The sequence below is a fragment of the Morone saxatilis genome, unplaced genomic scaffold, assembly GCF_004916995.1.
Source record: "Morone saxatilis isolate NCDOM2014 unplaced genomic scaffold, NCSU_SB_2.0 Contig14, whole genome shotgun sequence".
Classification (NCBI taxonomy): Eukaryota; Metazoa; Chordata; class Actinopteri; family Moronidae; genus Morone; species Morone saxatilis.
The window spans coordinates 16,315,346-16,330,461 of record NW_023339696.1 but is presented as its reverse complement, the minus strand read 5'-3'; the positions used below and the strand labels follow the sequence as shown (position 1 = coordinate 16,330,461).

Below are 15,116 nucleotides of genomic sequence, written 5' to 3'. Positions count from 1 at the left end.
CATATTTGGTCATGTTTTTATTTGTCTGTCTTCAAGTTCTAGATGATACATTTAATATTCTGAATAATCATATTTTTACTTACTTAGTGTTTAATGAAATATGACCTTCAGATCTGCATTTAAAAAAAAAAACCTAAGCAGAGTTGCAGCGCTGCCAGCAGCCGATTAGTTTGGCATAAAGATTGGAAATAAGAGGAAACAGCTAGCCTGGCTCTTTTCAGTTTCCAGAGGTGTAAAAAATTATTTGTTACAGTTGGAGAGAGCTAGCTACTTTTGATCTGGTATACTTACCAGAAACAAGACTGATCTTGTTATGTAATATCCTAGCTAATGTTAGCTAACTCTCTGTCAGAAGTGAATATGCCATTCTCAAAATGTGAAACCGTAAAAATAAAGATTTAGTAATATGTATCAATTTGAAATTAGTAGTAGAAAGTGACTTAGTACATTTCCTTGGGGGAAATTCTGAGGTTTTATGCCAGTTTACACTTGGAAATATTGTACCAAGCTACAAGTTAATCATTCATCTGAGCATATTACAATGCATCGTTATTATACAATGGATTAAACAGTATACCTGTAGGATCAGTGTATATAATAGGTAAAATTAGCACCCCAGCAACCAGCTACAGTATTAAAATGCTTGCTGTAAAAATGATTTTACTTTACACTCTGTATACAATTCTGACGAAAAGACAGAATACCGGTACTTGCAATTCTTTTAAACATTAGCATAAGCGCATGCTGAATGAACTCTGGCAGACACAGAGCTGAAGATCCATCACCAAAGCTTTGCATGGGAGACAAATTACTTGGAACAAACATCCCCACCACAAACCATAATCACGGCTTTGCTTTCCAGAAATGTATAGTGGGAAAAAACGGCAGTCTTTTATGTATCTAAAACTCATGTTCAGACATCAGTCATCCGTCTTCTCTCTGTTGACTCATAAAATGTTTCCAATATTTTTTTTTTTTTTTTTTTTACAGAAGTTTCAAATCATATATTGTAAGAAATGCAACAATCAAAGCAGTCTGATTGGTAGCTTTAAACATTTACTCAGCGGCGAATGGTTGATCAGCTCCTCTCAGCTTACTAAAAAGAAGAAGAGAGAGATCTCTCCTCTGGCACGGCACCCATGGGAAAAGAGGGCATGTGGCTTAAGTATAAAACTCTTGTATTATTAAATTGGCGCGCTGTGAATGTGCAAACAGTAATCGGATCAGCAGCAGTTTGATCTTTTCCTACAAAAGAGCAAGAGGTTTTTACATAAAGAAATCATTAAAGTGTGGATCTAATCCGTCTCTACTCTTTTTAAGCTCAGACTCTCAAAACTGTCACTTGTACACTTTCTAAGTCCTACCTGAAGCAACATGTACACTACAAAACAACCATACATTAAAGGGTGACTAATGGTTCAGTAAGAAGTCTGCATCTGCATATTGCAATGTGAGGACATACAGTAGGCATATGAGATTAAAATGAGCCTAAAATCATTTCCTCCAGCTCATCTCCCTGCATCAGTAATCCTTCAAACATACCAATGTATCTCTGAGCAACTGAATGAATGGCGGTTGTTACTTGTGATTACTGTCCCACTGGTTTCCCACTGTTTATCTTTCCCTAACGTTTGCTATTGCAATTATGTCTGTTCCCATACCAGCAGCTGCAGAATAATAAATATAGTCAGACTGAGCTCTTAAGTGTACGCTATAAGCATTTCAATTTACACCCTGAGCTGAGGCCAAGTCTTCATCCTGCGCAGGGAGGCAGTTTCTTTGACAGAGAGGAGGAACCACATCAGACACTAAATATGGTTTTGTAATGACACCATTAGTAAAACAGGTAGTAGAGTGAATCAGTGCCTAGTCTTATTACCTAAGTTCACAACTATAAGCACAAGTTCCTTTAATCCGTACAAACTTAACTATTTCTATGCCGTTACCCACCATAAAACAGCAAATTATGCTGGTAGGCAGATTTTGTTAGCGCTGGACAGAACCAGGCTAGCTGTTTCCCGTCGTTTCCAGAGGCATCAGAATTAAACTCTGTTTCATAATCAATTAAAAAGGTTAAAGTTTTATTTTCAATGAGTATGTTTTGAGCTATTGCTGTTTTTTACTTAAGAGCGGTATTTCAGTAATTCTCCCAATGTGAACTGCATCATTTCAACAGCACTACCAGATATGTCTTTATTTAAGAAGTCAATCATGATTGATTCATGACTCAAAAGGTCTGTCGTTCAGCTCTTAACTGTGGAATGGTTTCAGTAAAGCTGTTTTGCATATGTATGGTGTGGCAACAGATGAGAGATTACAAGAACACAAACATCCAACTGCAGACTTCCACTGCTGGTCGACCACCTAACTGTCAGTGAACTATGGTGAAAGATGACTGGAGGCTGTTGCTGATTATCTTCCAGTGATAAAGGATCCAGTATCCAAAATGTCTATCATGTAGTGTTTACAAAACATAAACGTCCTGCGTGACTTGTGTCTGTCTCACTTTGTGAGTCATACTTGAGGAGAAATGGATCTTCTCTGCCCACGTAAATTTTTTTTTCACCTCATGAAGAGACCAAATAAAAAAAGTTCTGTCTGTCACCCATGTAATAACACAACTGCCTGAGCTGAAAGCCGTTAAGAGTTTTACTATTGCTGTGACTCACCCATTTATGAGTTTAACTTTTAATTTTATATCCCACAGCAGGATGTTCTGTATATCACGCTGTCATTACAACTAAATATGTTTGTGTACCAAAGAAATTGTGGCAGAGCAGTAGTGGGTTCAGAGGGGTTGCATGGGTCCCCCCTGGAATCTGGTTGGCCACCCCCGGGTGCCTGCTCTATATCAGAGTCAGATAGTTATAAGAAGTTGGCTTGTTTGTATCATGGATGGATTACTGAACAGACCCACCCAGGGAGTCTGGACCAGAGCCTCTATATGAACGTAACATTTGGTAAACGACTAAAAAGAGACAATAAATGACCTCAGGGACACAAAAAGACCACAAAGAGATGCAAAATGACTATTATATTACACAAAATGACGACAAACAGACACAAAACAGGATGCAAAATGACTAAAAAGAAACTTAAGATGACTGAAAAAGATGCAAATATTACATTAGATGACTAAAAAGACAAAATGATTACAACGGAATGCAAAATTATGACAAAGACGAAAAGAAATGCAAAACAACAACTATATATATATTTATATATATACATATAATCCATACTACATACTCATTTCACCCCTGTCTTAAGGTGGAATGACAGGAAACACTACTGCTTGGGGTAACTGTTAAAAGCAGTTAACCTGCTGATTAAAACACAAACACGTGGGTGTGCTTTCTTGCACTTCCCATCAGTGGAGTATGTGACATTTCACAACTCTGTAAAATCACTCTGTCACTCAGTCTGTTAGACTCAAAGAAAACCAGTAGGTCTAACTGTCAGTAAAATGGAAAAGCCCAGAGTGGGAGGTGGGGACTTGGAGTAGATCTGGTGAAGTATGGATGGCTGCCACATTCCTCAGAGTGCAGGGGATTACAGAGGAGCTGGCCACTCGCCGTTGTCTTCATGACTCGCCTTTGCTATATCAGTCAGTCTCCAATTAACAGCCTGCATTGTCTGAAGGATTAGGAGCGGCGGGACAAGTCCCATTGGCCCACAGAGAGATCTCACAGCAACTGGCACAGGCCTTAATCCTGCTCAACATGTGCTCTAAAGGCAGACGAAGTGGGTGTTTACTATAATCCAGGTATCACATATCCTGGCTGCAAGGACTTGAACTCCGTAGTAAGCAGCACTTGAGTGGAGGACTTGAGTAATTTGGAGGAGGACCAGCCTTCCCAGCTAAAGATGACCAGGAGCAATTCTCCTTCTGTTAGGAAGTGTATTGCAGGAAATTTTCACAATAAACTAAATTCAATTCAGTTCTGGATTTCTGAGAAAATTTCAACATTTAAGCATTCAGTTTTTTAACAGAATGTCAGAAATATTAATCTTATTTCTTTAAATTTCTTTGTTTTAATCAGAATGATAAGGTCAATATAAGAAACCTTTTCTCTTATGTTGTATAATGACTAAACAAAACACAATTTATAACCTAAATCCGTCCTCGTGCTAGGTTGTTTAAAGGTCAAACTGGAAAATGGACTCATGCCTATAGTTTATACCGCAGCACAAAATGTATTTCATGGAGGTAATTTGCATCAATGTTGAGGTAAATGCAAATCAGGATGCAAATGATGATGTACAACCTCAGGCAATGATAAGTCCTCACTATTATTATAAGAGTGCACCATCTCAGAGACCTTATGGGATGGAAATTTTGGGTCTAATCACTGCAACACATCTCTGGGAGGATAACTCTGGGCAGAGTATGTATGAGCCGAGATAATGTGGTTAAATCTCCAATGTGGGTTGTTTTTAAGATGGTGGTGAACCACTGGATCATAACAAATCCTTCACACAGAAGATATAAGATAAAAGATTTAAAAGACCAGGAAGTGCTTTTAGAAAGTCATGGAGCATCACAGCGAGCAGGAGGCTCTCTGTGTGGAGTAAAAAGGTGAGGACTAATAAATCCTTCACTGCGTACGTGCTCCCTCTGACTGGTCTGGGTGATGTGTACAAAGGAGGAGGTGAGGTGTGAATAACGTGAGCAATGACTCCCAGGACACAGCTGCCTCCCTCTGAGCCCCCGGGCCACACAATAGACAAACCAGGCACCCTGTTTCCTTGCCCACTCTCTCTCTCGCATAAGCAACAAAGCAGCAGGATTCCCTCCAGAAACGGGGCACAAAGGTGCTCGCGGCCTGTGTTTGCATTCGGCGTTCATCTGTCCTGTGATGACAAGATGTGACATGTTGAGAAATGAGAAGTAAAAGTGAACACCGTGTGCAGTGACAGGGATGAAAGCAACGGTACTTTATACTACTAGAAATAGTCTACTTTTATACTTCATTAAATGTATTTTACAGCTAACTTTTTAAATTAAGATTGTTCATACAGAAATATATTATAGGCATATGAAATACAACACATTATTAAAGATGAAACCAGCGGTTCTTCATCTTTTTGGCTTGTGAGCACACCTAGTCATATCTAGTTCAGGCCCCTTGTTGTTATATTTCAGATGTCTATCAGTTGTTCCACCAAGGGAAGATTTCCCCTCTAAATTTCTCAGATGGTGTCATACAGAACTGTTTGAGACCCAAAGAGGTAAAATTCGTCAAAATATAAATCTAAATTTGTGTGTCAGAACTTCTTTCCTGCCACATTAATAATCACATGATCACAGATCTTTTTAATACTGTCAACCTTTTCACAAAGTATCAAGTTTCCTCGTGATAGGTAAACCATCATAAAGTCATATAAAAATAACCTTATAGTAAAGTGGTAATGCTGAGTGGTAACTGAGAGCAGGCGCTGGTTTGAAACCTCTTTCGTGAGAAATCTGAAATGCAATTGCAACTTTCCAGTGCAAGAATGAACCAAAATCACACTATTCACAACACAACAGCCATGTAAGGTTGTTGTTTGAGATTTCAGATGTTGATAGTTAGCTTGAATGCACTAATGAGGAATTCCAAAGCACTTCCTGCCATGTAATAAAAAAAGATAAGTGACTTAAATCTACAGTTGTAAAAGTAGGAACTACATCAAAGTGTTTATGGCACGCTGCTTTGGACGATGCTGGTCAGTAATGTACTGTAGACATGACTTGTATTTGCTCGGTTTATGCTCTGATATGGAGAAATTTCCTCTCACCAGAATTTCATCTGCAGAGTAAGAACCTTCAGGGTCTCAATAAAAAGGGCTGAGATGCTGCCTGCCCTGTGATTTAGGCTGATAAAACGGCTACATTTTTAAATGAAGTCTTGCCTTGTGCAGCTTTAACTCTCTCGTGTGTCTCCTGGCTGCCTTGCAGCTGCCTGGCATTGAGGAAAAGAAGAGCCGTGGTCTGACCATCTTGGCAGAGAGCCCAGCCAGTCTCAGGAAGTGTCTTTGGGGGGGGTTCAGAGGGTGCAGGAACCACCCTCACCCCACCACTCTGCCTTCCCCTCCCTCTCCATTCAGTTCCTCACCTCAAAGCATTAGTAATGCATTCCTCTAGTCCAGCAACAAGCAGGGTAATTCAATTTCCTCAACAGTGAGACCGTGTGAAATTTCATTTGCATCTTCTGGGTTTCTGTGTGTAAGACGGGTTGTAAAAACCTCTCTGCCTCCATCATGCTTTGTTTACTGCTTTGTTTAGATCGGCCCCGTCAATAAACAGCAGGGGACTCAGGAGATGATGTAATCTCTACAGTCATCTTTTGGGACCGAAAATACCTTTTGGGGCATTTTAATATTTCAGTAGTCTGGCCACATTTTGAATCAATGATGGAAGTTCAGTGAATAAAAAAATAAATAGTACAGCTTTACATAAAAAGTGTCCTGAAAATATAATTTGCCACTATACAAATAAAATTCAACTGAATGGTCCAAATATGTCGAGACTCAGAAGAGACAGTGTGTTTTTAAAGTAAAGAAGGTCCGCTCCCTCTATATTTTTATAATGCATTTCAACCCCCAGACATCCTCATGAGAAGCCAGTGTCTGGGGGCGACAGCAGCTGGCTGGCGCTATGAAGGAAGTTGACAAGACCAGACTGGTGGCCCGGTGCTGACACTGACCTCTCGCCTGCTGTCGGCCCCAGAGAGGTCAGAAACACAAAACTGGCTTTCTGCTCCGCTCAGAGTCATCTGCATGCAGGCCAGTGGTCTGTCACTGCACTGCAAAAGGAACAAACACCAACATATACACGCCGCATCTCTAGGAGAAATACAACTGCTACTTCCTCCAAAAGTCAATCCTAAAACTAAAAAAGGAGTTGGATTAGATTTGGAGTTTCTATATTCTTATATTGCCCTATTTCCCACAGGTATCACACAGTTTCTATTAATTCATTCTTAATTTGTGGCTCTTACGATGTCACTTGTAACTGGATCTGCATGATACCGGTTTATCCAGGATCCTCAATGTTGGGCTCAATGAAGCCAGGTAACACCAAGAGAGCCAGACTGAGCTGACTTTGATACAGGCCCCGGATCATCGATGGATCATCTTCAGATGTTTCATGAGGAATGTAATTAGTTTTATCTCTGTCACTCAGGTCCTGTTTTGTTGTGCTGTTTGTCCTTGTTGTAAATTAATGTTCTTATGTAACTATGTGAGATTTTCTTATTACAATATAAACATATTAGCAAAAAAAAGAACTGACCATTAGTTTGTTAGTATTGGTTAAACCCTTTCTTGTGCAATACTGGCCATTATAATTTCATATTGTAGAAATAGAAGAGTTGTGGCTTCTGTGTTCTACTTGTTAAACAATAATAAAACAGTGGTGGTGCTATGCTGCTACCTAGTGTCTGTTCCTTGTCAGGATGTAATAACAACACAATCCAATGAGCAGCTGAGCTACAGTTAAGCTTTGTTTAATTTTAAAACACAGCATTCAAGCTCAATATAACCACAGGTTTTACATGTACATATTTTAGAGATTGCAAAAATGATGTAAAAAAAAAAAAAAAAAAAAATTACATCTACAGTGATGTTCCAGAAATAAAAAAAAAAAACTCAACTCTTTTCGAAATTAAAATCTATTTACTGTATTCACATTAATGAAGCAACACATTGTGATTGCTACAGATTCTAAAACAAAATAAAACCTACAAGCAAATCAAATAGAAAAAAATCTTAAAAAATGTGAAATAAGCCTTTCAAGAAATTAAAAATTAAAATGTCACTTTTTTTTCTTCATTTTGTAAATGTTTATAATCTGTACAACAGCCTTGCATTACAAACAACAAAGAGAATATGACTACTACCCAAAAACAGAAAGATTGCATCAGTGTAATAATGTTTTACAGAGCATAAATGATTTGAAAAAGTCAGGCTCATTTTCTCATTTGATTGCACAGGCAACCGAGAGCTGTCAACTTTACAAACTGGCCTCAAGTAAGACATTGAAAAAGATATTCAGATAGTAAAAGAGTTGTGCTTAACTTGGCGGCACAGTCTCAAAAATCACCTCTTGTACTGGTCAAAATGCACATCTAGGAGAAGCAGGTTGAAGCGGCAGAAGTACAAACATCACAGTCCAGTTGAAGAACTGTTGTGTTTCAACAGGAAAGTCATCAGATTTCCACAGACAATGTCCAGATTATAGAGAGAGCAGTCATCACAATCCCTTCACAGCATCCACTCACTCTTATCTACTTTTGTTATAAATGCTAAAACACATTTGTGACACACTGCATTGCCGATGCATTACGTTTCTCTTTGAAATTCTCTTAGAAACTGCGATATGCATATTTTCACGTAAACCTGCATTAAGAGTCTTGTCGAGATAATCAGTGAAAGGAATTTCTAACTCAGTATGCATTTGGTAGAAACGATCAGAGTCAGGGATGTGTGTGTAGACAATTCCCGGTTCTGTTAGGGGAGGTGAGGCTCTACAACTTGACAGGAATGTGGAGAGAATAACAAGCAGTCTGGTGAAGAGGCAAATTATCGTAGAAAGTCTGGAGTAATGTTGCAGAAAACATCCTGTACAGCTCCAACCTCCTCTGCTTCACCATCGTCTTCAAAAAGGGCTGTAAAAAAGTTTCTGATTCCAGTAGTACAAAAACTCCTCTTCGTCAAGCTCATGACGGTTCTTTTTTTTTTCCCCATCCTGCTATGACTCTTGTCAAACAGCTGCATTTCTAGCTCAAGGACAGCTCATTTTTGTCCTCATCAAGTCCTCTGAGCGCATGTGCCAGAATCAAATTCACAGCTTAGTTACAGTCACTGCTGTGGAATAGTGGCTCATCAATGTATTTAAAAAAAAAATGCCACAGGAAATAAAAGTGTCAGAGAAGAAAAAACATTTCAGTTTCAGACCTGTAAGACGTGCAATACGGCAGGAAAACGGGTCCCAGACATTAGATTTAACATTAAATGCAAAAAGAAGCTAATGTGCATGTGTGATATACAGTATGGCAACCTTAACTGGAGAATAACGCAAATCTGACCGGCTGACTCAAATACAGACTTGCATTTCAAGTTCCGCGGGCAGAAAGAAAACCTGAGGAACTGAGATGTTGCACTATGAAATGTATTCAGTTTGATTTATGTTGAGTGTGAGAAATCTACAGTTCAGGTGTGAAGCAACCAGTTGATTCCTCTAATATTTATGTGTAAGGCATTTCTCTGTTAGTCTCCCACAGCAACGGGAGCTTGCAGTACAGTACTACAAAACGAAACAGCAACCAGTAGAAATCAGTGTTAGTCTAATGATCACTTCCAGAGTCCTCAACAATGCAATGCCTTGTTAGTTGTGACACAGTACTTGTCCTGGTGGAGTAGGTGTAAAACAATTTAAAAAAACAAACACAATAATTAAGTTGGAGTGTAAAAGTCAGTCAGGCTCCGTAGTTTCAGATGAATTCCCAGCACCAATGAAGATTCTTGCAGTAATAAAAATCAGCCAAGGATTGTGGAAACTGGAACTTCAAAACTGAACTGACTACTGAGAGGGGAGATTTGATGATCTGCAGGATTCCTTAAGGAGGAGCGACTGAAGGGTAAGCCATCTATTAAAAATGATCAAGCGACTGACTGGATGAATGGATGGCTGACAGACGTCAGTGCTGCAGACGGGATGAGTCCAGTGTCGTCTAATTTGCTGGAGGATTGTTGGGATCTGGTCGGCTGTTGGCCAGGTACTTCGCCCGCATGCTGGAGGTGTACTGTGGAGAGAACAGACAGAGAATGACACACACGAGAAATCAGAGAGAGAATCAATCAGAATTTCACTCTAGGAAACATCATTGACTTTATAAGAACTTCCATGTAGGATTGTCTCATTTTTATATTATTATATGACTGAAATTGAAAGACATATACATACTTATATAATTCTATATAAGAATATATTTCTGTTGGAATAGGCTCGGTGCTTTGACTGAGTAATGAGGTAATCATTGTTTCCGCAGCAGTAGAGGAACATAAAAATACACATATTGGACATGCACGATGAAGCACTACAGAACACAACTCATTTATCAGATCAGAGAGAATCCTACAGATTACCTTCCAGTTACTAGTTACTCCAGAGTGCTGGAATCTAAAGGGATTGTAAATAATTAAAATACAGAAAGAACATCACAGAAACAGCTACAGAGGACAAGGACAGCAGAGTACAAGGAAGTGTATAAATGTACATCAGTTTCAGAGGCAGTTCTTTCACTTTTTGTTGTTTATCCTCATTGCACATTGGCAGGAGTCATTCATATACATTTAGGATGCATCCATGCATTTTGGAATACAGGCCATACAAACACAAAAAGGCTGCATTTCAAACTCATATGGAAACATTAAGTTGATCTGGTTGTTTTCAGGAACATTTTTAAATGTTGTGACACCCTTCAGAGCCACTTGATGAAAGCTGAGAATGGGGACCAATATGGGCCCAACGAAACCAAACGACTTACCTTAATTATATTAAAGAAACAAGTTTGTATTTTTAATCTCCAACTCCTACTATATGCTTATATTGAGTAGTTTGTATTTGAATAGTATAAAATATTTGTTAGTGGTGTGAGTTTAAAAGAGACAATAAAACACTGAATATACAATAAGGCTAATTTTGTAGTTATGCCACTAAATACAGCGGCAGACACATACTTGCTGTATTAAACTGCTACAAAGGCCACACGAGAAAATTCCCAGTGATTCATAGTTGAATCCTGAATGCCTATAAAATGTAAGCGTCATATATTTTATACTCTTAACCCCATGAGTTCACCCTCAAACCCAAGAATCAAGACAAAGCAGATCCACGTGATCAGTGAAACAGTTTAACAGCTTCTTAATCTGACTTCACAGTGAGCCCCAGGGCAGAGTTACAGCTTCACACGTTCCTCCCAATAGATCTGTGGTGCAGGGGGGTCAGGGGAACATGCAGCCCAGGGCCACAGGAAACAAACATCAGGTGAGACACCAGGTGGGACACTTAGCAAGAATCAGGACACATGGGGAGTGGGGTGGGGTGGGGTGGGGGTCCAGCAGCTCTTGCGGGACCTGAATAAAGGGTGAGTAGAGCTGGGAGTTTGGGAGGTGGTACAGAAGAGGAACAGGCCAGCAGGTGGAAGAGGCGGGCATGTTTTGTACCTGTTAGCATAGCAGATGAGGTTACCAAAACGATCTTGAACTCTCCGAAGGCTTTAACTGCCAGCTGTGACCGCTGTTACTGTCCGCGGCAGTCAAATACAACTGTATGGATTCGCAGAAAAAAAAAACAAAAAACGACAAGAAGAGAGTATAGAGAAGATACACAAAGCAGCGTCTAGGTCCAGGCAGACACACGGACACCAGGGAGGGTAGGATGTCTGGTAGAGGTTCAGGCCGGGGGGGGGCAGGAGGGAATGATTATGGTTTGTTGCATATATAGTTTCTAGCCCTGCAAACTTTCAGTATCAAGTCGAATTTGAAAAAAGTTTTTGCGCACCTCTGTACTAAAACAAAGAAATCCTGCACACTGTTCAACACTTTTTTCACTTGGGAAAAACATGATGCAATCAGAGGACGCCAATAACACTTCCTAGTAAGCATAAAAATGTGACACTCCAGGTGAGAGCCTGCAGTCTAGATATGAATGGGGCTGTTTGACTACAAGAACTTTACCTGATAAAGGTCTGAGGACCAAAACATTGTCAATAAAATGAGTACAAGTGATAGACAGTGTGTGGGATTCTTTGTTTTCTTTTAAACTTGTATCAAGACAGAAAACATTGCCATATGAGATATACATTCAGTTCATGTGCAGTGAGAATCTGACACTTTACTGATGCATGGAAATTAATTGTTGTTCTGCCTCCCTCTCCATAAAATGTGTGCTGCTAGAGCTGGAAGAGATTGATCGTGTCACTCACTGTATGGCAGGGTGTATGCTTACAGAACAAGAGCTCTGTATGAGGAATAATGTCTCCAGATACTGGTTCACTGGCTGCCCAATTCCAATACTAATGTCCTACCATACTACAGTAGTGCTATATACTGTTAGAGGCACGTCATCATATCAAGATGGCATCATAATGTTTATCCGGGTTTCTAAATGTATGTTTCTGTGGCTCCTATGTTAATATGTATGCTGTTCTTATCAGGTACAGTGATATACAGAAGAAGTCAGGGATCTATGTTGTTAAATAGAATGTTAACAAGGCAGCAACTCTCTCAGGGAACCGAGAAGCTTTTGAGGAACTCAAGAACTAAACCTGCGTTTCAACCAGAAGAACCAGGGCCTAATTTAATTCCTGTAGGACAGTTTTGGTTGTAAAAAAAAGGGGGGGGGGCAGTACTTTCTGATTGTTCAGGAGATATTGAGTCTGACTGTCACTGATCAGTTAAACACAGTACTCCAACTTGTGTACTGCTTCACTCTCAAGACAAGAAAGTACTGGGCGCTGCTAGTATTTATATTAGGATGATGTGTGGACAGTTCTTGATATTTACTAATGTTCAAAACAAAGTTGGTGCGTGAATGAGCTGACAGCTTGAGAGAACGAGAGACAAGGAAGCTGCAAGAGCGAGCAGAGCAGAGAGTGGCGAAGAGGAGACAAAGTGAGCGAAGGAGAGTAATAAAACAATTTGCTGATGGTTTTATGGCGTAAAACAGAAATAAATGACCATCAAACACTCAGCATAATGCCTACTGTGGAGTTTTCAGTCTCCTTTCCTTCCTGTTTTTGATACATTTATTACATCAAACTCATACATCAAAAACATCTGAAAATTGAAAAATTTCAAACGCTGCTGTTGTTTTTAAATCTGTCATTAGTCTAATTTCTCTAATCTTTAAGGTTCTCAGATGAGGTGGAAACGCACACAGGATTGTGCAAAGTTCCTAGTTTAGTTCCTGAGTTTAGTTCCTCTGGTTCCATAGTTCCTGCAACACTTTGGTTGAAAAGGGCTACTGGTCAGTCCTTCACAAAAAGCTGTGGAATGACCCAGAGGTGTCAGTTCTCATGTCTTTACAAAATATACACAAATGCGATTCTTACCGAGGGGGGAGGAGACTCCCGTCCTATCAGAGGTGTGTTTTCACAGCGAGAGTTCTGAAAGTTGGCGTTCTGAGCCCTGTTGAATTAAACACACAGTGAGATCAGACACAACAAGCCAAGAAGTGCATAAAACTGTCACACACTGCTTTAAAGATATGAAACAACATACGGTATACATGACTAACTCAAGTCAGTTTTCTGCATACCAAGGCCTTATGATACAGAGGCAGAAACATGGGGATCCCCTCCCCCAGTTATCCTAACACTGACCTTCACTCATGAGGCGGAGGGGCTTTGGGTTTCACAGCCATCACAGCTGGGGAGCAACAGCTGCATTTGCCGGCCACTGCAGAGAGCTTAGCTGGCTCCTGACTACATGAGGTGTCTAATATCAGCCACACTGTGCATAACCCAGGCTGGGTTGTGAAAATAAATTATCTACCATTTGTGCCTTTCATTTAATGCAGCTCTCTATTCAGATTCACAGTAGTGTGAAGTTACTTACATGTACTCAGTGACAGGTGCGTTGCTGACGGTGTGGGCTGCAGCGGGGATGGAGGTCTCACTGCCGTAGCTGCTGCCACAGCTGTACAGGCTGGGCATGTGGACCCGGTACAGGTTATCATGGTTTTGCCTTCCCCCGTGGCTAAGAGACTCATCCTCAATGTCCTCGTCGCTCCTGCAAACATCACACAACATTGTCAAATCACCACCACCAGAGGGACCCCACGTCCCATCTGAGTGAAGATAAAGAGGAGCATAGAAGCGCCACGTGGTCACGTTTTTGTGTTTATTCTCAGTCACATTTTGATTCAGTTTCATCACTGCCTGAGGGAGAGAAAACAAGAGCAATTCGATGCTGTGTGAAGCAAAGAAGATGCAGTTTTCCCACTGACCTTAATGGGACTGAACTAAGAGTAAAAATAGCCTCATGTAATTGGTTCAGTTTCTGCAGGAAGAGTCATAATTTTCTATCGGGACAATAAATATATTTGTTCATGTTGTCAAATAAAAGCAGAAGGCTACTTCTGCAGAAAGAATGTGATTTCACTTGATTCTTTTCAAACAATGAAGCTCCACAGTGTATGTGAAATAACAATAATGCACTGAACACGTTCTGTCGGAGCAACAATGACACCGACATCATGGAGCCTGTCTCCCCCTAGTGTTCATCCCACAGGCTTTTTCCTACATATCTATTCCATGAGATCATAGATTTTCATTCAGTGCGTCAACAATAGAGTTACTTATGCATATCAGAGGAAATGTCACTTATCCATTAATTGATTAATAATACTAAAACTATTCTATTCTATTCTATTCTATTCTATTCTATCACCTTGAATATTAATCATAAACGTCATCTAATTCCAGATATTGTAAAAGAAATGAGTATGCTTGCATCATGATAGCAGTGGAAAAGAGAACAAGCTTAGCAGGGACCAATAAGAAAAACAGACTGGTAGCATGTAAGCCATTGCTTTCTAACAGGAAGCTCCAACTGAGATCAAACTGATAAACATGCCCCCCAATGGTTAGGAGGGATCAGTTAATTATGTGGTGCAGCTGAGTTGACAGGCTGTGCCTGGGAAACCACTTTCCCTGTATTCATCCTGAAAACATTATCTGTTGCCGATAGGACAAAGAAATCAGAATAATGTCACCCCTCAGCTGCAGAAAAAGACACCAGCTTTGGGGGTAGTTATGATAGATTTAGGCCAACTCGGCAAAATTAGGGGGGATAACGGGAAGCAATCTATTTGAGGAAGCAGCTGGAGCCTTCTGGACACGTCCCAGTGGTAAACAGCATGTCTTTGAATAGCGAACAAACACAAGTTTTACACAAAAATTATTGTGTTTCCCTATCTGTGTCGATTTATCCTGAATGACTTTGTCTGCTCCATTCCCATGCCGTGTAAAACAAGTGGTGAAGATGCTATAAAAGCATAACTAATTGATAGGCTTATCCTCTTAAATTATTTCTCACTGTATACACAATCCTGCATACAAATTCAG

The 15,116-nt window shown here is 40.0% G+C and overlaps 1 protein-coding gene across 2 annotated transcripts in view; it reads right to left on the bottom strand.

Moving 5' to 3' along the window:
* Nucleotides 1-7,469: 7,469 nt before the first annotated feature.
* The window catches only part of ttyh3a (tweety family member 3a), a 23,033-nt gene continuing 15,386 nt past the window's right edge, over nt 7,470-15,116 (bottom strand). For both annotated transcript variants that reach the window (XM_035654817.1, XM_035654818.1), the window contains 3 exons: nt 13,606-13,779; nt 13,101-13,176; nt 7,470-9,788 (listed from right to left, as the gene is read on the bottom strand). In XM_035654817.1, coding sequence (XP_035510710.1) covers nt 9,717-9,788; nt 13,101-13,176; nt 13,606-13,779 — 322 coding nt within the window. In that variant the 3' untranslated portion in view covers nt 7,470-9,716. The remainder of the gene's footprint in view (nt 9,789-13,100; nt 13,177-13,605; nt 13,780-15,116) is intronic.